The 27,403-nt window shown below is 34.0% G+C and overlaps 1 protein-coding gene across 2 annotated transcripts in view; it reads right to left on the reverse strand.

Moving 5' to 3' along the window:
• Cpne8 (copine 8) overlaps nucleotides 1–27,403 on the reverse strand; it is a 219,847-nt gene that overhangs the window by 49,914 nt on the left and 142,530 nt on the right. For both annotated transcript variants that reach the window (XM_063254539.1, XM_063254540.1), the window contains 3 exons: nucleotides 18,395–18,470; nucleotides 13,896–13,949; nucleotides 12,853–12,914 (listed from right to left, as the gene is read on the reverse strand). In XM_063254539.1, coding sequence (XP_063110609.1) covers nucleotides 12,853–12,914; nucleotides 13,896–13,949; nucleotides 18,395–18,470 — 192 coding nt within the window. The remainder of the gene's footprint in view (nucleotides 1–12,852; nucleotides 12,915–13,895; nucleotides 13,950–18,394; nucleotides 18,471–27,403) is intronic.

Raw genomic sequence — 27,403 nt, forward strand, 5'->3', positions numbered from 1 at the left:
CTTTATTCTACATGGTTAACAGAGGATTAGCTTCCCCAGGTACACTCGGAGATGCCAACAGCACAGAGAGTAGAAGAGGTGATGCCTCTGCCACAGTGGGTAGCAGAAGTAAAAATATTTGTTTCCCATGTAAATGCTCACCAAAAGGTGACATCAGCAGAAGACGACTTTAATATTCAAGTAGGTAAGATGACCCATTCTGTGGATAGTGGCCAACCTTTTTCTTCAGTTACCTCATCATAGCCCAATGGGCCACTCACAGAGTGGCAATGGTGGCAGGGACGGAGGACATGCATGGGCTCAGCAATATGGACTCCAACTCACCAAGTCTGATCTCACTACAGCCACTTCTGAGTGCCCAACATGTCAGCAGCAGAGGTCAACACTGTATCCCCATATGCCACCATTGCCCAGGGTGATCAACCTGTAACCTGGGGGCAGGTTGATTATATGAGGCCACTTCCATCGTGGAAGGGACTGTTCTTTGTCCTCACTGGCATAGACATATATTCTGGATATGGATTTGCCTTTGCTGCATGTAAGACTTCTGCCTGAACTATCATCTGTGGACTCACAGAATGCCTTATCCACCATCATGGAATTCTATGTAGCATTACCTCTGACCAAGGAACACATTTTACAAGTAAAGAAGCAAGAAAATATACTCATGCTCATGGAATTCACTGATCCTACCATGTCCCTCACCATCCAGAAGCAGCTGCAGTCATAGAAAGGTGGATGGCCTTTTGAAGACACAGTTACAACACCAGCTAGGTGGCAACAGTTTGTAGGGCTGGGGTAAGGTACTTCAACAGGCTGTATATGCTTTAAATCAATGTCTATTATATGGCACTGTGTCTCCATAGCCAGGATTCATGGGTCAGGAATCCAGGGGTGGAAGTAGGAATGGTACCACCACCATTACTCCTAGTGATCCACGAGCAAAGTTTTTGCTTTCTGTCCCCATGACCTTATGTTCTGCTGGCTTAGAAGTTTTGGTTCCAGAGTGGGGAAGGCTTACACAAGAAAGCACAACAATGCTACTATTGAACTGGAAGCTAAGACTCCACCCTGGTCATTTTGATCTCTACGCCTCTGAGGAAACAAGCTAAACAGGGAGTCACAATGTTGTCAAGGGTGACTGACCCAGACTGCCAAGGGGAAACTGGACTACTACCCACAATGGCGAAAGGAAGAATATCCGTGGAGTGCAGGAGATTCCTTAAGGGTCCATTTAATATTCCCATGCCGTTATTAAAGTCAACGGGAAATTTTCACAACCTACTATAGGCAGAATGACAAATGGCCCAGCGCCTTCAGGAAGGAAGGTGGGGGTTACTCCACCAAGGAAAGAACCAAGACCTGCTGAGGTGCTCGCTGAAGGTCAGGGGAATACAGAATGGATAGTGAAAGAAGGTAGTTCTAAATATCAGCTACAACCCCATGGTCAGCTACAGAAAAGAGGATTGTAACAGTACTGTTTCACCTAATACGGTTTTAATGCAATATGTGTTGATAGTCTTAACACTGGATCTTATGAATTGTTAAACTGAAATAGTAAAAATAAGCACCACCCAAAGAAAATTCACCTAGTCTAATGAGAGAATTATTACATTTTCATTTGTACTCAGGATAGTTATAACATATTAGGCATAATTATAAGCATGTATTTATATCTGGACACTGATTTAAAGAAATATGTCTGGTTGCTAAGTTAACAAGGGCTAGATTGTTATGGTTTATACACTGTGCTAACATAAGTCTATAAGCCTAAGTGATTCAGTAGCTCTAAAACCTAGGGTATAGAGGGTAAGCAGTTAGGGATCTAGGATATTGTTCATTTTGTCAATTTGAGAAGACCTGAACTTTAACTAAGTAATTCAGCAGGGGGCCAGGGTCCCTAGTTTGTAACATTCTCAGCCTGTGCAAGAAGAGGGCAAGAGTACTGCACCCACTCCAGGGGAGCAGCCCACATACAATAAAAGGCAAATGAGGAGGGACTGATTGCTGCTTCTTCTGAGGAGGAGCTCCAGTCTTTGCCTTCAGCTTGGACGTGGTCTCCTGGCTTGTGGCAAAAACTGTTCAGCATCTGCCTGGGACTCTTCAGCCTTCGTCACAGACTCTTTAGCCTTCCATCATAGGTTCTTCAGTGTTCTGTCAAAGACCCATCAGCCTCCTGATACGGACTTGCATGGGACATTGCAGTAAGCTCCAGCCCTTAGGCTGGACCCTTCAAACTCCAGTTGTACATCTTGTGTTATATCTATTTCTCTAGTAAACCCTGACTTATACAATCACCAAAAATATTATGGTAAGTGAGTAAAATAAAACACTGAGAAATCAAACACATTGAAATTTTAAAAAGGTAATAGCACCGATGGACAGTTAATTACACACTGTTAAGTCCTCACAATTATTTTATAAGAAGGGCACTGTTATTTTTATACTTGTTTCTCAGAAATGGAAACAGGTTATGCTAGCATGAGGCAGAGCTCAGATCTGAACTGCAGAATGAAGTTTAGATTCCAGGCTGCTACTACCCATTGTCTCAATGACCAGCAGTCACTTTTTTGTAACCATGTCGTAACCCATAAGGTAACCATGTCACTGAGCCTTACTGAGATAATTTATAGGAACTGTTATATTTTTTCATGCTCTTCTTTGTTAAGATGTGAAGAAAAGTACTTCAGACATCTAATCTTGATCATGCTTTTCCTTTAAGTAACCACCAACCAGAATAAAAAAAAAAAATGTCCAGCTGAGATAATTTCTAGTAGAAAGAATGCAACAGCATTTCTTCTTATCCCAGAAAGCCTGGTCCATCTGTTCTGTTTGCTGATTTTAGTAGGAGGCATGGAGAGAGGAAGGTCACAGACGACAGGGTCTGAGGGAGGCAGATGGGGGAGCTGGTAACCCAATCCACCACTGAACTGTCAATGCTCAGTGTTTAAAGTTCTGTTGGTGTATATTCTATTTATTTATTTATTTATTTATTTATTTATTTATTTCAAATGTTCGCTCATATTTTAATTTCACTCTGATTTGGAAAGAAAAAAGTATAACATCATGTTCAAAATAACTATCTTATTAATCCATATTTATTCAATGGTCACTTTCTGTTCAGGCCTGTAAAAGTATTTAAAAATTGTCTGAGAGACATGTCTGAAGGGGACTGACACCTAAGGAACCCAGCACCCACTAAGTATAGAGGGAGGGTCTTGAAGAGCTCACTTAGACTTGGAGATGAGGCGCTTTTTTCAAAAAAAGAAAACAACTGTGTACACTCCAAATTTCTAATGAAAGCATTGACCAGGGACATGAAATTCCAGTAACTTTACAAGGACTCAGAATGCAAAGGAATTCTAGATCTGTTTCTTCTTTCATCCACCAGTCAAAGAGATGTGGAAAATTTCACAGGCATTCTTTAGTTCTTTAGTTATAGTAATGGAGTAGGGTTTAATGGTATTTAGGAGGCAAAAAAGAACTGATGGACAAAGAAACCAAAATAAAAATTCATGATTTTGCTCTCAGGGATAAATAATGACAGCTGCTGGAAATATGGAAATACGCATTCTACCAAGTGCTTAGATGTGAAGAAACCTATCTCGCAAATAATAATAATTAAAATAGTGGCAATGCTATCTATTCAATGATGTTCTAAGATTTCAGAAGAATCTGTGATTTTAAATGATACTGGCATTGTTCTATTGATAACTGAAATATTCAGTGCTACAGATTAGGGATTACTAAATAAACTTCTTAAGGAGACAATTATATTAGACTTTGAATATCTAAAATTACTTAATAAAAGATATGAAACAAAAGAGATAAATATACCTAGTATGACTAAAAATAATGATCCCAAAGTCAACAATTCAGGAGAAGCTAGTAGTTTTTATTTTTCTCTACTAGAGCCCCTTTTGCATTTTTTCTACATTGAAAATGAAACGTCACTCCCTCAATAAAATCACTACCATGCTCCAAGAAAAACATGGTGTAGCTTAACCAAAGATGAAATAAAAAGGTCTAAAAAGGTCTTTCAGAGAGCATTTGCATAAACACTGGATGTTGGCTAATTTAGAGATCATCTGTTTCGCTTGCTCACCAAGCTACAAAAACCTGTTTCCTGGAGCTAACCACAGTGCTTCAGGGCCAAGACAGTGAATGAAAAGTTAACAAGCTGCACTACAGTCTCACAACAACCAGGGTTATATTTTTATGGAAATATCTCCATCAATAAACACTTAAGTAATGCACACCTAGAATATGGGATGCTAAGAAATAGGCCTAAAAGGAAATTCCTTTGAAAGAGAAGGTATTAAAGGAGCCTAAAAACTATTTTGTCCAGGATTTAAATTTGTTCATTCTAAACTCTGCATAATTTGTACTTGGATTCCTGAAAAAACAAATCACTTAAGATTTTTTGTAATTTTCTATTCAATTGCATTCATGAGAAAAAATAAGAGAGATAAAATTTTAAAGTGCAATTCAAGAATTTATACAAGTCTATTCTCAATTTTTGACTATTAGGTAAACTGCTCCATGGTCTATATCAGTTGCAGGTCCTGCTCCCTTTTTCTTATCCCACACTTCTAATGCATCCATCTAAAAGAGACGGTTTAAGCCATGCATGCTGAGATCAACAGCAAACTGGAGAGGGAAGCAATGCCCTAGCCAGCACGCTTCGGATAAACCGTAAGCAATACGGAAAGGACCTGACACCTCCGCCATACATCTGTCTGAAAGAAATCAGAAACATGACAAGAGAAAGAAACAAGAAAAAGCCTCCAGACGATGACCCAGGGAAAATAATCCAGGAGAGGTAAATACAGAAGAGATCAAGGGCAGCAAACATGCAGTATTAGACACATTATCAGCCAACATAAAGAAATATCTCGATGTCATAGATGAACATAAAACTGAAATTCTAATTCAAGTGAAGCAAGATATAAGAAGATTAACAAAAGAAATGCTAAGCTCTCAAGAAAACACAGATGGAAGAATGGAGGAACCCAAAAAAAGAACATAAACCTTTGATGAAGAATATAAACAAAATCTAGAATATATGAAACAGATTCAAAGAGATTACCAGGAAATTAAAAACTCCATTGAAAGCTGGCAAAATTGCTTGACAGAAACTAAAGTTAGACTTTCAAAACTTGAAGACAGATTTGCAGTATGTGATCATGAAAGGAAAGATCTCCTTAAAAAACAACAACAAGGAATCAGGAAGTAACACCACAAAGGCTAGAAGACAAGAGGATCGATAACTTAAGGATAAAAAATGTGAGCAAAGAAGCAGGGGTAAACACAAATGAAATAGAAAGATTATTCACAGAAATAATTAAGGAAAACTTCCCAAGCATAAGAAAAGGAATGATATTTTGATATATGAGGCATACAGAACTCCAGCCAGCTACAACCAAAACAGATCTACACCCAGACATATAATAACCAAGATCCCAGAAATTCACCACAAGAACAGAATATTAACAGCAGTCAGAGAAAAGAAACAGCTCACCTATAAAGGAAAACACATCAAAATCACAACAGACTTCTTGACACAAACCCTCAAATCAAGAAGACCTTGGAGCGAAGTATTTCAAGCCCTGAAAGAAAATAACCTCCAACCCAGATTGATGTACCTTGAAAAACTGTCTCTCAAAATTAATAGAGAAACAATATATTTCCATGACAAAGAGGAACTGGGACACTTCGTGACCACCAATCCAATCCTACAAAAAATACTGAAGGACATGAGAGAGAGAGAGAGAGAGAGAGAGAGAGAGAGAGAGAGAGAGAGAAATTACCAGGGTTCGAAGAACAGTGGCAGAGAGGCCTCAATGAATGGGGCAGACAGTGGAATAAAGGAGAAAAGTAGACAACCAACAGCAGAAAAATAGCATAGCAGAGACGAGGCAGAGAAGATTGGCCATAATCTCTAACACATATGGCCTTGATACACTAACAAAAAGAAACACAGGCAGAGTAAATCTGCAGATAGGGCCCATTGAGACACTCTGATTAGGAAATATTATCAATCTGAAAGTGAGTTAATGAACCGAAAGTCAAAGTTGAGAAAACAATGCTCTATGTTAACAGGGAACCAGAGAGAAATAGGGACAACTTGTTCAGTAGCCGCAGATAGGTTGGAAAGTCATGACACTTTTGTGCAGTGGAGAACTACTCAGCTATAAGGAAGGAAAACCTTGAGGCTTTGTAGGTAAAGAAATACAGCTCAAGATCAAGCTCAGATGTAAAAAGGTTCAACATCACTTAGATAGATAACGGGTTGCCCCTCTACTCTAAAAACTAAAGGGGACTCAAAATGTACAAAGCACCCTGAGAAAGGGAAAGGGGAGGAACTGTCTAAAAAAGGAAGGCGGAGGACATTGTTAATAGCACATGAGGACTTAAAATCCATATTACTCTTATCACTCTGTTTAGTTTGATTTTACTCTGTTCTGGTCTGTCTACTCGTACTAGATCTGACAGCACAGACAGCTATCCCAAAAATAAAAGGATATACTATGGTAACTATCCTTAATATCCTATTAACTTATACTGAAGTCCTGTATTATTAACACTATCTTACTGTGAATGATCTTATTTGAATCTGGTTTGTTAGATTGCTGTTTTGTCTTGACTGATTTTATTTGAATCTGGAATGCTTTATAGTATCAAGCCAAAGAGTAGAGGCAACTACACTGAAGGCAACAAGATTAAATAGGATATCCATTCTGGTTTGATTATTAAGTCCTATAATGTCTCCAATGTTTTGTTTTTATTAATATTGCTATGTTCAATTATACTATGCCTGATGATATAGACAATTCTATTGAAAATAACAAGAGACATCCTAGTAACTACTGTAGATCACCTAGTATTGTGGTTTTATATGTCTTTTTAGTTTTGCATTTTTCTAGGAATTTGAATTGTTGACTTGTTTTGTTTTTTCCTCTAATACAAAAAGGATAGGCATATGTAAAGAGTTGTGCATGTGTTGAACTTTTAAACATTTACAAGAATTGATCATATAATGCACAATGTAATGAAGAGATACTTTGAAGAAAAAGAGACACTAAGATACCCAGTGCTAATTCCGTAGCATCATAATATAAAATCTAGTAATACTATCATTCTCTGTTCAGAGTGATAATAGTCTGTTTTCTTTCCTTTAATCTCAAGATATGTAAAAGTATGGACAGCTATTTTGAAAAGAACAACAGACATTATGGCAGCCATTGTTGACTTCCCTATTGTCTGGTTTTCCAAGACCTAAAATGCCTTCACATCCTGTTCTGATCAATTTAATACTTTTTTTTGGTATGAATTCATTGTGTGTGAAGACATGGACAGCTATTTGGAAGAAGAGACAGTATGACAGATAGTGAAGATCTCCAGTGGTCTTGCTTTGAAATCTGTGTTTCTTAAACTGTTTCTTATGGTCTGTTTTGTTCTGATTAATTTTACCCTCTTTAAAAAAAAAAAAGAAAAGAAAAGAAACCAGGCATGTCGATAGCCCCAGCATCATGAGGAGCTGAGGCAGGAATATTAAAAGTTCAAACCTGGAATGGACAATTTAGTTATTCTGGATTCAAATTCCAGTACTGAAGAAAAATAGGAGAAAGGAAAAAAAAAAGATGGTTTATAAAGTTAACATGAGGACAAAATATATAGGGAAAACATTTTTAAAAAGTTATTTTGGAAGGAACATGGTTAACTAGAATATAAATTTACTTCTTATTCATAATTATATACATTTTTTTCTAACTCAAAGACCTCTAGCTTCCTGGCCAATTCATACTCAATGTAAGTGTAAACCAACAATTTTCCAGGCAAGAAAAGGTACAGGGAAAATGTCCATATGAAAGTCACACTGAGCTAGTAACAAAACACCTGGCTTCTCAGGCTAAAAGTGAAGAGAGACTGCCACTTGTAAAAACCAAATTGAGGTCAATAATCTTCTCCAACTGTTTTTGAAATATACTTATTTTTAAATATGGTAGAGCATCACTTCCAAACAGTTGATCTTAATCAGTTTCTACAAATCCTCAAATATACTAACACATTTGATCTCTGATATGTGATTTTGTGTCATTTGGTTATTGTATTGTTCTTCAGTGTCATCAGAGGCAATAGACAAGGTCAGATGGGCCATGCCTAGAACACTCTTTACGGAGGTATGCCAAAAAGAAGTGGTACCAAGACCACTGTCAGACCTCGGGCTCCTTACCACTCTAAGCCGTGTAACACCAAGCTAGTTTCTTGGGTTCTGGCTTCAGCAGTGAATACTCAACCCTTTATGATGGCCGGGAGAGTAAACAAAAAACAACAGTGAATGTTGGGTTTTCAAAGACACAGGTGGCTTAACACGAGCCTTTACAGAGAACATAAAACCAGCTAAGTAATAAAAATAAACACTAACTCACAAGCTTTATCTATTAAACTAGCAAAATAAAAGCAAAGATGCCATTATTAAGCAAAAGAGTTTGGCAAACATTCCTACATAGAGGTTAAGGAGTATACAGTAAATTATTATAGCCTTTTAGTTAAACAATTAAGGATCATGTAACAAGTTGTAAAATATATACACTGTTTAATCCAACAGCATTATTTCTAAGCAGTGAGTAAAGATATGCCTTATGAAGTATACAAAATACTATGTATCTGATTTTTACAGTGACGCCTTGTTCGTATTTTTTACTATTTATTTATTTAGTAGTTTTAAAACATGGATATAACTAAACAGTGTACCAACAGGAAACTTTAAATTATCCATAGTCCTGGGAATATGCTTAAAAAGGCAGATGTATAAGTAGCAGATATAAGTGGTAAAAACATTCATACATAATATTCTTAACGGACAAAACACACAACTCCAAACACGTACTGAGCATATGCATGCATTTTTAAAAAACGGTGATATATGTTAGTAAGTAAATAAGGGAGACCATTTAGAAGGTTTCTAACTACAATATTCATCGTGTGTGACTACAGGGAGTTGTGACATACAAATGCCCTCCATTTTATGTAAATTTTTTTTGCCATTTTGTATTTTATCATTATAATATGAGACAGAAAATAGTTATTTTAAAATCTGAGATATAAAATGCCTATCTCTACAATATCTGAAAATAAATATTGGTAAGATAGAATGAAACCACTCTGTGATTTCAAAAAAATCATTATGAAGCATTCTAAATATCATGAAAATGTCAAACAGTTTTCAGAATTTTTTTCAGTTTTGAGACACTTAAATTTTTCTGCTAAACCAGGAGATTCTATGAGCATCTAATGTCACTCACCAGTTAATAGCCACTTTTGAAACTACATATAATTAATTGCCAATTACTACAATTAGTTCTAATTTGAAATAAGTAAAACTCATATTTTATATCACTATTTTTCTGAAAATTTCATACAATTAAATAATGTTTTAAATATGATTTTCAATCATTACAGAACATTTATATACTTGGAAGTTAAAGTTTCCTAATAGCAAGGACATAAAACTCAAAGTAATTACAATGTCTAAAACAAAATACCATTCACTGAAATATCTGAAAGAGTCGTTTGTAGCCATTAATTTTACAATGATTTTAATATTAGTGTTTCTAAATTCTAATTCTATAAACTTTAATGTTAAAAGAGATTTTTAAAAAAATAAATATTGAAAAGCTGGGTGTGGTAGCTCGTGCCTGTAATTCCAACACTTGGGAGGCTGAGCGAGGAGGATGATTACAGGTTCCAGGCCAGCCTGGACTACAAAGTGAGGTCAAGGCCAGCCTGAGCTGCATAGTGAAAGCTTGTCTCAAAAAGATAAAAAAAAAAAAAAAAATGAATACTGAACACTGCCATTTCTTATAGTTAAAGTCGAACAACTACTTTATAAAGCAATATGCTAATTAATCTCCCAAGACTCACAGTTAAATAAAGTCTAAAACTTCATAAGCGTCTAACATTAACATTCTTGATTTATTCTTCATGTCAAAACATTGCTTTTCCTAGACTATATAAATTCAAGTGAAATGTGACTCGTGGCAATTAAATGGTATATGTTAGCTATACAAATATTAAAAAGTAAACACTCCATGTAAATTATCTTCATTGTTACTGTTCTTGGAAGGAGCATACTATCAATGTAAATAATACTCAGAAAAGGAAAGAAGAGAAAAGAAAGGGCCAGGTTGAAAAAAAGAGGGGACCAAAGAGGAAAGAGTCTCCTTGTGGCATTTAACACAGGGTTGGTGGGTGATGGGGGTCCGCAAAAGTTATGCTGTATTTATAGTAAGTTGATGGGTTAAAGCTTTGTGAAAGAACAGAAACAATTATTTCAGGGTGGAGAAAAATAAGATATCTTTAAGGCCATGAAACAGCTGTAAGATCTAATTCAACGATTATCATTTACTAACAAGCTTTTTTCAAACATGAGATTCATGCTGAATGCAGAAACTGAAATTTAGATATACAAGATCATCTTCCTCTCATATAAAATATGATTTGCCATGACAGAATTGATCACCTCACTATAACATTAATAAAACTCAGAATTTAAATTTGTTCCCAATTGCTTATGGCAAAGCCTTCAGAGCAAATATACATAGATACACATACAGCCACACAATAAAATGACTGCTGTTGATCTTGAGTCTACTGTCAAAGGGCGATATATTAATAACTTTCTACTAATAAATACTACAGACAGTGATGAATGATGGATAGATGTATAACATTTAAAATGTGTTACACATATTTAGTAAATGTATATTAAGAAATGAAAACTTTTCAGATGCAAGAATCCCCACTTATCTGTAGTTTTTTACTCTGCAGTTTTACTTGCCAGAAGAAAGAATTAAATTAAAAATTTTAGAACAAATTGCAAATACTATAATTTTATTACAGAACATTGTTGTACTTGTTCTATTTTACTAATAATGAATAATATTATTCTTAAACTCTCCTTGTGCTTCAGGTGTAAGTGAGTTTTATCATAGGTCTGTGCAGACAGGAAAAGTGCATTACATACAGGGGGCCGTACTGTCCCTGATTTCAAGCATCCTCAGCACATCCTGAACCATATCACCTATGGATCAGGGGATCACTATGATATGAGCCTACAGAAATTAATTTAAGTCCAATTAGATTAATTAATGCAGTAAAATTTAAACATTTTTCCAGGTCCATTTGCCACGCAAAAATGGGTTCCTATAAAAACAGATGGTGCCATCAAGTGGAGGTCTATAAGCCAAGAACATGAGTCTTGGTGGCCACAGGCAACGGAGTAACAGCACAGCGTGACCAGTCAACACCAGTGTTCTGGGAATTGTAGAAAGCCAGCTGCTGTGATTAGCTCTGTGGACTTTTAAAAGGAGACAGTGAACAACCAATAGTAAACTATTTACTAATAGTGGTTTATTGGTAAAAACCTGGGGAAATGTTTTTTCTGATAAGAGACATGGAAAAATATTACTCGATATGCACCAGCGGCAAAACACCTTAGAGTCCTTATGCACATGCACAGCACAATATACTTCAAGCATTCACGTAAGAAACTAAAAGAGTGAAAGGAATTTTTAATATTTCAAAACTTCAAATCAATATTTCAACATGCATAATATAGCCAGATTTATTAAACATTTTTAAGTTTATAGAGGATGTGGGGTTTTTTTTATCTTACCATATTTTATTACCTCATGCATTATAGAGAAAAATCCACTATGACAAATTCAACTCTATTTTTCTACCTTCTAAAGACAGATGTATGCACAGATACTGGGATAAAAGGGTTGGTAAACATTTTTTCTACTTTCTTTTTCCTTTAACTGCAATGAAACAACCATAATATGGTCAGACAGCAAACAGAAAGAAACCCCTTTATGCAGGTATTAATGTTTGCATATTTGTTTTCTTAACAAAGAAAAAAAAGGGGTAAGTTCTCTACTTTTGGGGGAGTTACAGGTTAAGGGGAGACTATCTGTGTTCCTTTGGTGTCATTTCCTTGTTTATTTCTTTGGCCTGCTGACATCCTATCAGTGGGTGAGTACTGGAAAAAACAACAACAACAACAAAATGCTGAATCATAATCAGGGAAAGGTTTGCATGGGTCCCATCTCTATTATTCCTCATGATGTCAAACTTTACTCATTTCTGTGCATTATAAATACAAAATAAAAGCAAATAAAATTAGTATTGGGAATATAAGATAAAATCAAATATATTGGAATACAGAGACAATTAATGCTGTTTCAATTTTTGAGATGCTCAGTAGGTTACAAAGAGTGGACACTAGGATAAAAATTGGAATCTAGGAAGATTAGAAAGACTTCCATATTTACCACGGTCTACAAATCTGTAAGACATCACCAGTACAAGGTTTGTATGGACACAGGAAATTCCAAAGACGGTTACAACAAACTTTTTTATTTCTGAAGTGTATTTTTACCTGTGAGCCAACACAGCTAGTAAACGACTATTCACCATTACCTTTTGTGTTACAATTTTGTTCTAAGTTAGCATATACATTTAACTCAAGCTCTCAAGCTTTTCTGCTAGTTTTAAAGGAATAAAAAGTACCTCTAAGAAGTCCATGATTTAGACAAATGAAAAAAAATGTATACATTATACCTTTCTCTACAACTTAAAAAGTAAACATTATACCTTTCTCTACAACTAATAGTGATATAGTATTTTTTCTCTTGCTAAAGAATGGTTATAATTTGCAACAAAAGCAAAGCCTGTGCTATATAAGAATTTTTTGCTTAAAACAGAAACAAAGTGTAATCAAAGTATAGAAACAAGACCATCAGCTTGAGCCCCTAAAACAATAAAAAATTTCATAATGTGACTTACCCTCCCTTAATGTAGTCAAGGAAGGAAACTTCTGTCTCCACCAAGAAAGACAATAAAGTTACCTGAAAAAGAGATAAAAAAGGAGAGATATAATTACCTGTTAGCACTAATTTTAGACACAAATAGACTTTTTTCCCCTACTGGATAGAAAATATTTCCTTTCATGAAAATCATGAAAGACATTATTCTTTAAAAATCTGCTAGGACTGATTGTTCCTACACTTAACATTATGAGAAAAAAAGGGACCTTAATAATAATAATAATGATGATAATAACTATAAATGAACTCTTTTCTTGAGACCAGTTTTCTTTGAAGAACAGAATGAAAAGTATCTATAAGGACACAGTGTTATTTCTAACTTTAGATAAAAGGAAAGATGAAAGGTAGGTGGAAAATGGTTAAAAGTTAAAAAAAAGAAAAAAAACCTGTAATCCATGAGCTAAGACACACAAGAAGAAATATGTACTTATGTCATTGTTCTGTAGTTAGGCCATCTAATATACCAAGTGTCTTGTATTATAAAAATCTTTAAAAGGAAACTTGATGAAAACTTAAGATTTTACTAAGGAGAAAATCTTTAGGACATTTATTTCTCATAATAGGATGACACTGGTTTTCCACAATTGTTAGATATTTCCTCTCCACTCCTCTTTGTACTGACTTAGTATGGCCTCCCATCACTGTAAATCCTAATGTACTTAAAGAGCACTTTCACAGCCCATGAAATGAGTCGTAACAGTTAAGTGTGACCTATGAAGAATATCGCATTGTACTACTACTTAAGCAATTTCACGTCCCCCTGGGTCTCTGCATTCTGATTCCATGGAATGAAGAGTTCATAACAAAACTTCACTTTTCCTAGGGGTCCTTACAACTTCCTGGAAAGCAGGAAGGAAATACCACCTAAGCTAGTATTTCTAATAGAATCATTCATATTAAAATCCTAAGGGACACAAAACCAATTGTTTAGTTGTTTCAGGTCTTGTCTATGTTTACTTCATTCATTTGAATCCTTACTGAATACTATGAATTCTGACTTACTGTCCCGGAATTTATATATTTTTTCTTTTTTCCTTTCTTTTTAGGATTCACCACCTTAAAAAACAAACAGAACAGTTACAAAGTTAGATTTTACAGTTCAATTTTTAAACAGTGCAATTCAACTTGCTACCTTCCCTTCTTCTGCATGTGACCATTTACAACTATCCGGTCAGTACAACTCCTCCTACATGATCATTTGGCCAAAATTCACTACAATCAATTTCAATGGTACCTACTTTTTTTTTTAAAGCAATCTTTCGTCAGAAATATTATTTTTTACGATTTATGCATTTATTTACTTCAGTGCTGGAATCAAAGTCAGGACCTTGCACTTGCTAGGCAGACACTGTGCCACTGTACTATATCCCTGGTCTTGTCAGTAATATTCTTAAACAATCACTTCACGTATTGATTACCTATAACCATCAGAATATCCTTCATTTGAGAGACTATTAACACCCAAAATTCTAAATAATAATCACTGCTTTGTAGAAAATAGATTTCTAAATAAATAAAAGTGTCAGAGGCATAAACTTTATTTATTAGATTAAATACACTACACAGCAAATCACCTGGTATCTGAATAGCAAAAAGATTTACTGACCTAACTATTGCTTTATAATGCTAGAAACTTTCACCCAGTGCTACATCATAATTGGTAAAGGTCAGGTTTGTTTGCATGACTGAAGTCTTCACCATTTGTTCCACGAGGAACTATTATTACAGTCCTACACTGCACAAGACACTGGGGCATACTTGATGAGCAAGACCTGTCAATCTAAATGGAAGTGCCTTGAGAGAATCCTTCTGCTCATCTTAATCCACAGTACAGAGAAACCACTGGACAGAGAATGGATGATGAAAGAATTTATGAATAAGTACTACTCAAGACTTGGACTTATTGATTTAAAGTAAGCTTCTAATAAATAGTACAACATTCTAGAAAGAGGAAAAAGTAATTGGTCCAGCTTAGCCACAATAAAAAGCACTTACAAGAGGTTAAAAGATGGGCTGAAGTCATTTTAAGAAATTCCTCAATACTAGACGAGGGAATTTGAGTGTTGCTCAGTGGATGTTTAAATGGGAAGGAAATAACCAATCTACAGGACAGAGTTCTAAGGAGAGTCAGTGGAGACAACAGTTAAGGTCCTATTTTAAATCAAGTATGCAAAAATAATATAGTATTAAGTCAGCTAGTGCCACAGGTAATGACTCATGAGAAAAATGGGATATAAACTGGATTTGGTAGCAACAGGTGGAAAACAAGGTGGAAACATTTAGGAAACTGACAACTCATTTAGTAAGTCATTCAATGTACCAATTCTACGATTAATTTCACAAAATACTAAATGAGCATACTTTATGGGGGAAAAAACACACAAAGGCCAGGATATAGACCATCTTTAGCAATAAGACACATTTTTCAGATTAAGTAAACAGTTCAATAGTTATACCATTAACAATAGAAAAGTTGCTTGGGGAAGAAAGGTTAGATTTGATAATGAATTCTGAGGAATTCCACAGTTCCTCAAAGTTATTGAGGAAATGCCATAATTAACAATATATGAGAAACCAAGGAATGCCATGAATTAGATCAAAATTTAAAAATTAAGCTCAGTGGTATAATTTTTGAAAATTTATATTTAGCATGTTGCTGTCTAAAATTATTCATCCAACATTAATTCTTTCATTTAGGAAAGAATGTTTTTCCTAGATTTTAGGACTGAAGTTGCAGTAGAATTGCATAACATTTTTCATATACTTTATAAGAATTTCAAATACTTTATATTAATTGGTTTCTAGAATATCATTATTTACTACAGCCATAGAGAAGTTATCTCAAATTATATATTTTTATTATTAGATTAAATAATCGTTTGTTATCTGATCACATAGGACAATTTCAACTAACAAGAAAAATGATGTAACAGTTAATAATGATCAAATAATGATATGATACACAGGATGGTGGCCCTTATTCTTATAACACTAAAAATAGAACAGGAAATCAGTTTCACAATAGAATAGGAATCTCAGAACCTCAGGAGTAAGAACCTCAGAAAAGGCAAAGGAAACATTAGCAAAATATATCAAAAACAAAGCTTCTTCAAGAATCTAAAAAAGCTGAAAGTCTTGAAGCAATCCTGAGGATCATTCAAAGAAGAAAAAGTGTGAATTTTACTTTATGGCATTTAAACTTTTCCTATCCAATCTTACGCCCTTCAGTTCCACAGCCCTGGAAACAAGCCAGCCTTGCACTCATTCTAGCTAGCAAAAACAGACGCACAGAAAGGGTATGGAGTTCATCAAGAAGAGCCTATTTCAGACAACTATCCCTACCTGACTTCTTTGAAAGTTCTCTGGGAAAACTCCATTACTGCGGCTTCGATTTATCTTTATTTGACCTGACTTCAAGGCTTACTCAGTGGAAAAAGTCCAAAATCAAAGACATTTATTGAAAACAGTGGCAGATCTTCCAGAGGAGATGATAACAATTTGGGTAAGTAACAGGCTGACACAAAATGAAAAGGGACGATCTGAGGACTGAAATGCCCCAGAGAGCTTTAAAAATCTCTAACTTCTTGCTGGGGATTTAGAATGTCACATACTTAGAAGGGATGCATTTGTGCAAAAAAGACGTGAGGAATCCCTTAAGCCCTTATCTCTGGCTGACCTCAAGTTCTTCTTTGTTCATAATGCACCCTACCCAGTTTTCTCCAGATGGCTGTTGTCTCTTGGTAATTACGTATAATAAGAAGACAGTTCATATTTGAAGTTATGGCACAAATAATGCAGACGTACTGTTCTTAACCATCTATGTCATTCTATCAGATGTGGCACATGGCACCAGTCTGCTCATTAAGCAAGATTTACTGGACAAAAGAGAATAGGAACTGACTGAATGCAAAACTTAGAAAAGTTTATACAAACTAAGGATCATCAAAGTAGTTAACCTACCTGTCATGCAAACATTAGAACAGAAAAATCCCTAAGAGCAAGGCATTACATATTTACAAACTGTCTTATTTTCTTTCATCACTTGTTCAGTGTTTTAAAATTCCTTCCTTGAAAAGCCAAGATAGAAGAGATTGACTTACTACTTCATCATCTTTAAGAAGCTTTCTTGGGCTGAGATTGGTTCCACTATAATAATTTCATAGCTCAATGCTGCAAGGTACACTAAATATGTTTTACCTGTTTCTCTCTTCCATACATAAATTTTTATTTATCTCTGTATCCCCTCTGGGGATACAAAGATCACAGAATACAGAAGATACCTCATATAATGATGGTGTGTGAAGGGAAGACAACTACTTTAACTCAGTAAGAAGGTGGGAGAACAGGTGATTTCTTCACTCTTGGGACAATTTTTGTGCCATCACTGATTATATACTGATACATTCTCTTTGCTATTCATACACATTAATTTCAAAAAGTTACAAAGAATACATAGATAATGTAGCTCAAAGATTAACATCACCAAAATATAATACATGCTCAGCACGTCTGGTGATTAACTGGCAAGGTGTTTTACAGAAGAAATAACTACAGTGTAATTGCTTTAATGACTTGGATTTCTTTAATGACTATGTATTACCCTGTCGTTCTCTTCAGTCTTTACCTAAATAACAGAGAAGTGCTCATGCTACAGCTTACTTGTAATAATACCATGTTGACACAAGAAAATAAATGTATTTTGTTTTGGTTTGATTTTTCATTAGGAAATGGGTGGGAGAGAGGTTGGTAAGAAAGAGAGAAAAGTTAAACCTAAAGAAAATACAATCATGGATCTATGATTACTTTAAGAAATTGATTACTTTAATGAATACTTTAAGAAAAAGTTTCAAAGGTAAGAATTAATCATATCTTAAAAACAGATTAAAAACACTTTAACAGTGAAGAGAAATAATATCATTTATTCAAAGAAACTAGTAAACAACACATTTAAAGATTCTATATTCCTCTATTGATACAGGTGACAGAAAGGTAAAGAAAAAGGAAACTTCACAGAACCTTAGATTGTCATCCTTTGTAAAATCCATATTTTAAATTATAAATTTGCTTATTCTACCTCACACATCTAGCAAGGGCTTTACCACTGAATCATGCCCCCAGCAGTAAACTGACCTTTTTATGCTTTATTTATTTCTTAGAAAAAAGGTAAAACAAAATTTCATAACAAAATAACAGGAGAATAACAATAATTAATATGTTGTATGTTGTTATCTTTAAAGTAGTTGTTCAGTGTGCAAGATACAGGCATAAAAATTTCTCCGATCAATATTAGCACGAAGCTTCCTTTTTAATGAACTAAGAGATACTAATAGTGTAACTGACTTGCATTTTTTTTCTCTTTTCCCCTCTCCCCCATCTTAGTTTCTTTTTACTTTTGAACAATTTATTCCCATTTTACAATATCTATTGTACATTTTAGACTTTATTTACTCTAAACTTACCTATTGTTGACAAAATAGCAATAAAGGATGAATGTCGCTTACCTCATATACATTGAATTGCGACTGCCCTCTAGAAAGCTCTCTATAGCTTGTTGTAAATTCTCCAATGAAATCATGACTAGAATGAGTGAGGGGAAAAAAAGAATATAAACTATTAACAGTCTACATTTGTTAGCTTTAATTTAAAGCTTTCTGTAAAGGAATAATTTAACCATGAAGAAAGCTTGCTATTTTTATGAATATAACTTACAAATTTCAAGAGATCAGTAATGTAATTTAATTACTCACTAACTAACCAAAATTATGTGTACACAATTTTATCAATATTCAAATATTTAACTTACCAAGAGTAATATTTCAAATAGGTATATTTGATTTAATAACATCTCAGAAACATGACATTTATCTTATTATTTCATTAAGTTTAACCCACACTACTGAGAAATTAATGCAGAAGCTGATAATTTGTGCAATGAGAATGTAGATAACAAGAGCTATAGTAATAAATGTAAGGGATGCCATGGTAGTTGTCTGTATCACAGTCATTCATTGTCATAGAAACCGAGGTTCCTGCAAACGTCATGGACATTCACTCCTATGTGGTTCAGAATCAACTATTATCTCATTTCCTCTAAAATAATCTTTTTTTAAAGATCAGCAACCTCTTCTAGATTAAACTTTCAAAAGCAGATATACATACATGACAAAGTAAAACAAAATAAGATTAAAAATTGTGATGTATCTGTATTTAAAACCTAACTGGTAGAATTCACCTTCTCAATTACACCAGGGCAATTACAAAATAGTACATTAACGTTACACACTACTTTGAATACATTACTTATGATACCAACATGGCTTCAATGAACAGAAATAAAACAATTTCCTTTGACCTTCAGAAGTGCCATCTAATACCAATGATATCTTTTACTAAAATCATAAGTTCTCTGAGTTATAGGTTCTGTTTAGAATCTATCCTCTTCTTCTCATATGCAAGTTTTAAGTATCTCAATATTACTGAGATAAAGGTTCATTGAAGCACTTCAAAAAAAACACTTTGATGTTGACAGATGGGAACAACTTTAATTTAACACAGAGCTCACTGCAGCCTTGGTGACAGCCTAATACAGAGACCTAAAAAAACTGCCTGGGTCACCAACATTAATGCTGCAAACTGCTTGCCCTTAGTTCTCAGATTGGACTAAACTTATCAGGGTTTCAGGCTAACAGTTTAAATGCAATGCTCAGCTCTTAATTGTTAACATTACATTCCTGCCATTCTTAACACAGATCAAAAACCTGGCAAAACAGTTATTTGCTGATCTCAGGTAAATGCAATTACTCAATAAAAACTCAGTAACATATAGTACATCTATATGGATACAGTCTGACAAATGCAAACTGTACTTTGATATACCCATGTTGCAGTAATTGTGGAACTTCCTAACAATCAGTTCACTGACATTAGGTCTTGTTTTGTTCTTGTTACATTCATTGTTCTCTATGGAAATGAGGAATAAACAATAGGGTACAACCTCTTTGGTCTCAATGTTAGAAATATGTATTTCTGTTGCTGATTTGTGTTTTCTATTCTGAAAGATCTCTGCTCATCATGGATGCAGAGTTCTCATCTGCAGTAGTTGGTCAAGAGCTTAGATGCAAATTTGTGGTCCATCTTCATTTAGGCATGTCTTCACATGCAGTCCTCTGAAGACTTTTTGGGTTTCAAATTCTTATTACTCTTTTACTTAGATTTTCTCACATACATTATTACCTTAATATATGTATTTCCAAAAGCTGTCTTTGCTTCATTTTAGAATAAAGCATAAATGAAAATGTGAATAAAATATTGGCCACCTATTTTAATCTTGTGCAAAATGCTTATTTCAAATAAAAAAAAATTGTATTTGTGTGGTAAAATTCAATGCCATCCTTACGTTGTACAGAAGAAAATATATTGAGAGTCACAAGTCATATTTCAGCCCCCAGGCATTTGTAATAAAAAGAATATGTTTTATCATTTCAATATCCAGAGAAATGAATGATTAAGAAGTGAAGACCTGCCAAAGATCATAAACGTAAGTGCAGGAGAGATGGCAATTATTCAAAAAGCCTAGATATAGTGAGATTTGAAGGCTACATCTGAAGAATCTGGGTAGATTAAGGGATAGATTCTCAGGTTAATTTTGTTATAAATTTCTCTGAATACATGAATTTTTAATACAAATGTCTATCATTTATAAACTGTTCTACTTAAAATACTATATGCGAAATTATGGGCAAGTACTTTAAAGAGAATATTAGAGATTTTTTTTACTATTTATACTCATAATTACCTTTTTTCCCATATAAAGCATGCCTAGACTCTCCTAAGATTAAACCAAGCTGAACTTGGTTTAATATTTTTACTTATTCATGTTATTAAATACTATTACATTGAAAAATTTCTAACTAGAGAAATAGAACAGAAAGCACTGGTAATTTCCTTCTGATTCAATAATATTGTTTTGCTATTTCCTGTTAATTAAATTACAACTAGAATAATTATTTTGTTTTAAGTCCCACGCTCTCTGATTGCATTTACAAAATAAAATTTACTCCTCTACCATATATCTGTCTTGTGTCTGTTTACATGTCTACTTTTCCCTGAACCTTTTATAATGCATATGTATTATTTAAAGTCCAAAAAAAAGAACTAAAGGTAGAGGAAATTTATTACTAGTATAGCTAGTAATATGGCTCTAGAAAACTAGACTAAAATGATTAAAGCATTGGTTAAAATTCACTTATTACAATCATATTTATGCTCAATTAATAGTGGAAAATTTTATGTAGTTTAGTCTCATTTATCCCTGAAGCCTATCCTTGGGCTCAGACTGTCCGTCCTCCTGGTTGAGAGCAATTGTCCCTTGTATGTCTTGGCTTTCACTCTAGAAGTTAGTTTCTATTTCATGCCAGTACTTTGCTCTCAATGCAACCAGCCAGAGAAAACAAACAAAAGCTCTACTGAACATACATCAGCACACTGCCTATGTTGCATTAGGCATATTTGATTTCTTTATGTATTATCTCTCAGCTTCTGGCATACTAAAAGGTCAGGAAGGTGATAAACTCATCACAGGAGCCCCATGAACTACCCAGAAAGGGCACTGCTGAATTTGCACTTCTAGGTTATTATCACAGCCATGCTGTGATCACACCTTCCCAGGAATCTTAACAATTCTGTCTCACATCAATTATATTCTTCCTAAGAGAATGGCACAGTGCCAGGGGTTTCCATCTTATCACCCTATCTCCTAATGCAGTCTGAGAATGAGGACGATGGATGGATGGCTGCTGTTTTCCCACAGATATACAGTCATATATTCATCCTAAGACACAGAACAGCAACTACTGCCTTTTGTTGAGACATCTGATGATTTTCATTCATATTTTCCCATGTGTCATCCAATACTTCTGCACAGAATATGGACAAATGGCCAATATGAACCAAATTAATTTCCTTCCTTTCTCTACCAATATGGTCTTGAGTTAATATGTCAACTTCAAAATCTTTGTCTTCTTCACCCCCAAATTGGAGGCAATGATTACTTTCCATTTCAAAAATAATCCCAGAGAATTGATTTGTTTCAATAAAAGCTATTTTTTAAAATAAAACATACACTTTTATAATGTATTCTCATTATTATGACAATTCCAGATACTTTAGCCAATAAAGAAGTTTTAAAATTATTTATGAAGATGTAGTAGGCTCATAAACTAACATGAGGGACCCTAATATTACATACATGAACACACAAAGATTTGTACTAATCCGATGCAAGAATGCCCAAGGCATTCCCCCTTACAGTACACACTGTGCAGTAGTCTCAATGTATATGAAGGATATCTTGAAGGAATATTTGTAAACAAATTTTATATTAAAGAGAATTTCTCTAGTTTGGACAATGGAAAGATTACAGTAAAAAGTTGGCATGATTTTCTCCTTTGAGAGCAAGAGCCTCAGGTTTTGGTGCCTTCATTTGTACTTCAATAGTGATTGCCATGTTATCCTACCTTGCTAATTCTGCTCAGTTCCACCAAGCATACTGTGGATTTTGAAAATAGCAAGAGTTTGGAACCTCAGTGGTCATGGGAATGGAAGATTTTTTTCATTAAAGCATGGCTAAGGAGACCCGAGAAAATGCACAGGTTGATGATATTCTTGCAAGTTAACCTGTATTCACAGGAAGAGGGCAGTGGTCTTTCTCCTGAAATGTCTGGTACCAAACTACAAGTCTTGTGATTACACATGAAAGGCATCAGGACACTTGCAGTTACCCATGGACACCACAAAATACTGTCATCATTAGTCCAAATAATAATTCATTTGCTCTCTATGATTGTGCCAGTTTTGTTTCTCTTCTCACCATACTTGAGTTTTACATGTTTCAGCATTTAGGATTTCTTTAACAAAATAATACTACATTTCTCTGATTTCTTTTTTTAAAAAGTAGTTCTGTCTTAAATTTCAAGAAAACCAAGTCTTTCTTTTTATGTTCCTCAAATCCTGAGGGAAAATCTCTTTCCCTAAAACAGTCCAGAAATATGACCTTTATATACCCAGATTATGGGCTTGTCCATCTTAATCTGCAGAAATTAGCACAATTTTTAATGAATGGCCACAATAAACAGATTACAAGAACATTCTGACAAAATTAATTTCTCTTCATGAATTATGCTTTCACTATCAGAAATTAAATATAAATACATATTAATGTAGAAGTGATCATTTATTTCCAGTTTCATGACAATTTTTAAGGGACTTCACTATACTATTACTGTAGATTACAACTGTAATTCTGGGCCTCCAGAGGGAGACATAGATTTCATCACGTCATGTGTTACTAGTTCAGCATAGCAGTAGGTTAATTTTATACCTGCCATTCATTTCTAATACAGATAAAAACTGTAAAGATACGTTTGTACATATATAAAACATACGTAACTTTCCTTTGGGTTTCATATGTATAATTATATATAATAGCTACATAATCATAATTTTAATATGTGTACTTTGCCTCTTATAAATTTAATTTATAGATTTGATTTGAATTTATTGTGACCACACAAAGACTTGGACAAACCACATTTTCTTTTCTTTTTGCTTATCTTGTGTGTGTGTGTGTGTGTGTGTGTATCAGGAATCAAACACAGGACCTTGTGCATTCCAGGCAGGTACTGTGCCACTGAGCTACATCCCCAGTCCAAACTACATTTTCTAAGAGTAACATTCTTAACATCACTTATGTTGGTATAGAAAATACTTGCTATACTGAAGGAAATATTAGGTAAGATGGTTTATCACATTTAAGCCAAAATTGAACAAATAAGTAGTTAATCCTAATTTTTTGAAGAGACAGGATACAAATGATTTTAAAATATAATTATAATGTTACAGTATTTAAATACCATGTGTAACTATTAGACATAATTTAAACTATCTTTAGTTTTTTTCCTATTGCCTTTAATAAGCGTACTAAAATATTGTTACGCAAAAGCTTTCCATTCAAATTAAAATGTCTGGTTAAATAAAAAGCATATCATATTTAGGGCCCCAAGTCCCTGAAATAAGTAACTTTTGCCTAGCAATAGCTTTTCAAATGTAATTTAATTCATTAGAAGGTAGAAGAGTTTCTTTAACCACCCAGGACCTCTATATATTTATCTAGGATTACATGAATTAGAAAGGTATTACAATAATGACTAAACTTACAATGTTTCCCAATTTCAAGGTGTTTTAAATATTCATAACATTTGTGTCACACATTTCTCTGTAATTTCAAAGTCACTGAATTCTGGATTTTAGCTTGAACTGCTGGATTAACTTTTCTTGAGCTAATCTAGAAAAGAGACTGTTTGATGAGGGTTTATATTTTAAAGTTTAAACAATCAGCTAATGAGTCCTGGTTCCGTAAACTAATAATAATAATTACTATTATTATAATAGTACAAAAACAAAGAAGCAGCATTACTGTTAAATGAGTACAAAGTTACTGTAAACCAAGGACAAAAAAGAAGACAAGGAAAGGAAGGTTACCAAATCCCTATTCTTGCTTTTTTCTGTTCATTCCATATCACTGTCTAGAGCCACATAAATGTAATTCACACTGACCACTTCCTTTCCCACATAATAATGAATGATAGATTTAAGAATAAGTAATATGCACGACACATTTTACTCATAAAAGGACAAATTCAGTACATAATTTAAAGATTCACATTACCTCTGTATAATGTGCTTTAATATATTATTCATTCACACACTGAGATATTTCTGAATGCTGAATATATAGTGGTACCTATTTCTTCTTTTTCATCTTACACTCAAATTTGCCTGAATTCATAGATAAGTGTACCCATCTATCTAGATTTGATATATATTGCTAGATTTGTTTTTTCTCTGTCAGCTCTATCACTGTCTGTCATTAGGAGATGGTAAGAGTATTATTACAATTTATCTTCCATTTTGAGTGAGGAAACGTAGAGTGCAGAGGCTCTGTAATTTCTGAATTCAAATGCTCATATTTTGATAAGGACATTGCATGATAAGTGCATGGGGAAAAAATCTAGCTGGAGTAGTGCTCCTCTCTCTGTCTTTATCTCTGTCCCTCTCTCTCTCTACACATACACACACACACACACACACACACACACACACACACACAGAGTGTCATCTATAAAACACAAAACTTACAGGCTGAAGGAACGCAGTCAGTGGGTGTACACTACAGTTCATTTGACTCAGGGGTAGGATCTTTCGCGGGCAAATAATTCCTTCTCTGCCTCGGGCACATGTTCTTCACTCTGTATGTTGGGATACTACTTTTTGGGGTCATGCCAGAAGTGCTGCCACACATCATAAGCGATCTGACTGTGTAGCTGGTTACACGTTCCCATGCGCCCTCTGGCCACAGATCTCCACGCTGCACTTTATCTTCCTGACCAACTGAGGGATTGCAAAAAAAGGCAACTGCAAAGGCTAAATCCCAAAGACGAGGAGATTAAAGTAAATCTGCTACTGAAATTCTTTCAAACCTATGGGAGGAAATGCATTTCACAGAGAAGCCTTGATCACTGTCAAGGTCTTGACTTTAACAGACTCACACGCCAAAAAAGGTATGTCTGACCAGTACAAACCGGTGAGAGTTGCTGATGCCATTTTCAGTCAATATTACGTACAGATCACTTACATAAATTCAAGTAAGTAATCATCTTGCTTCCCATCAAATTGCCTAGAACATGCAACTCAAATAAATCAAATAATTCACAAATGTTCATTTTTTTATGCTGAATACACAAGGCACTGTTAGTCAAAACTGTACAACATCAATTTTAAAAAGAAATCATACCACTTGGGAAAAATTTCATATTTGGATTGACAGTGTGTGCTATAACACACAGATCTCATTTTGGATCTCAGACCACTCTGATTGGAAAGAATTTTCAATCACTGGAGACAAGGTGTGTAGCTTTATATTATCACAAGGGAAAAAACTATTTATTAAAACTCTGAATTTATAAATTTTTTCTTTGTACTACTATACCATTATTAACCTTACCTCTCAAAATTAAAATTACTTCTTTAAATTATTTACAGGAAAAGTAACCTGTAGATATTTTGGGATCCTTAAGTAATTCCTCATATAGTTTTTTGAGTAATACCATTTTAAGGAAATTATTTTAACTACATAGCCTCAAAATATTAAAATATGGAAGTAATATAGCTCATCTCATTAAGAGTTTTCTGCTAGAAGATTGAACAATTTATATATCTTATAAATAAATAAGGCTGTATGGGATCCTGAAGCAGCATTTCATAATTACTTGAGTTCCCTAGAGATGAAAATCTAAAAATCAAAAATATTGAATACACTAGTGTTTGCTTTGCCTTGATTAGATAAAATGTACAAATAGAAAATCTTCCTTTTATTATTGGCATAGTAGAAAATTTTTACTTAAAACACATTATAAAAGTCTGAATTTTCCGGTGGAAATGAAAGAAACATGCATGCAATCCCCATTCCACCCCCAAATGATAATACTGGCTCTCCCTTTGGGGTCTAGTGACTTTGGGTTACTTATTAGACATTTTATGCTTAAAAATCATAAAATTTTTTCTTATTCACTTCAAAAAATTAAGATGATAAGCCTAGGAAATAGGAAAAACATGTCTTGCTTTCTTTGAAGAGAGTTATTATTTTAGAAAATGGTAAAAATGCAGCCCTAATTTTAATGTGTGTTAAAAATAAGTTTTGAAGGTTAAATGATAAATTCATAATAAATATGTTTCAATGGCTTGACTTGTTAGGATGGTATCATACACCCAGAAATAGTACACAATCTCAAGTAGACTCTTCTTACACTTTAACTACCTTATACTATACCTTTAGGAAATACAATAATAACATTATTTATCTGGTAATAACATCAGAAAAGCATTGTAAATGTGTAAAGACTGAAATACAGAAATATTTTTCTACAGAATTAAACAAAAATTCCAATTTTGAATTGACTTGAAGTACACAATCCATATAAAATAACAAATCAGAAATTTCTTCTAGTTTGGTATGTTGCTTTTTTTTTTTTTGCTGTTTATTTTCTTATGAGCCCAAAACCTTTAAGATACCAAGCTTATATTTCTATGCAAGAGTCACAGTCATAGAATAATACAAGAAAAAACATACACATAAATATCACGATACATGAAAATCTATTGCTGCTCATGTGTAATGTTTTGTTTCATGTATTCCATGTGTATTACAATGTGAATGTTAAATTTGGCTCCTGAAACAAGAAGATGGCTAGATAATTTTGAAGACTTCTTAGCATAGCACACATAAACATAATCAATACATTATATCTGTGTTTAATTTATAATTTATCAGAAAGCACAAAAAATTATTTTGGCATCTTAACACTATCATAAAATGTTAGCATAAAACAAATTGATACCAAAGAAGACTCAGGTAATCTCATTTAATCTTTACATATATATAGATGAATTAGAAA

This window comes from Cavia porcellus, unplaced genomic scaffold (assembly GCF_034190915.1).
Source record: "Cavia porcellus strain 051 isolate PalLab524CR breed Dunkin Hartley unplaced genomic scaffold, mCavPor4.1 scaffold_8, whole genome shotgun sequence".
In the NCBI taxonomy this organism is placed as follows: Eukaryota; Metazoa; Chordata; class Mammalia; order Rodentia; family Caviidae; genus Cavia; species Cavia porcellus.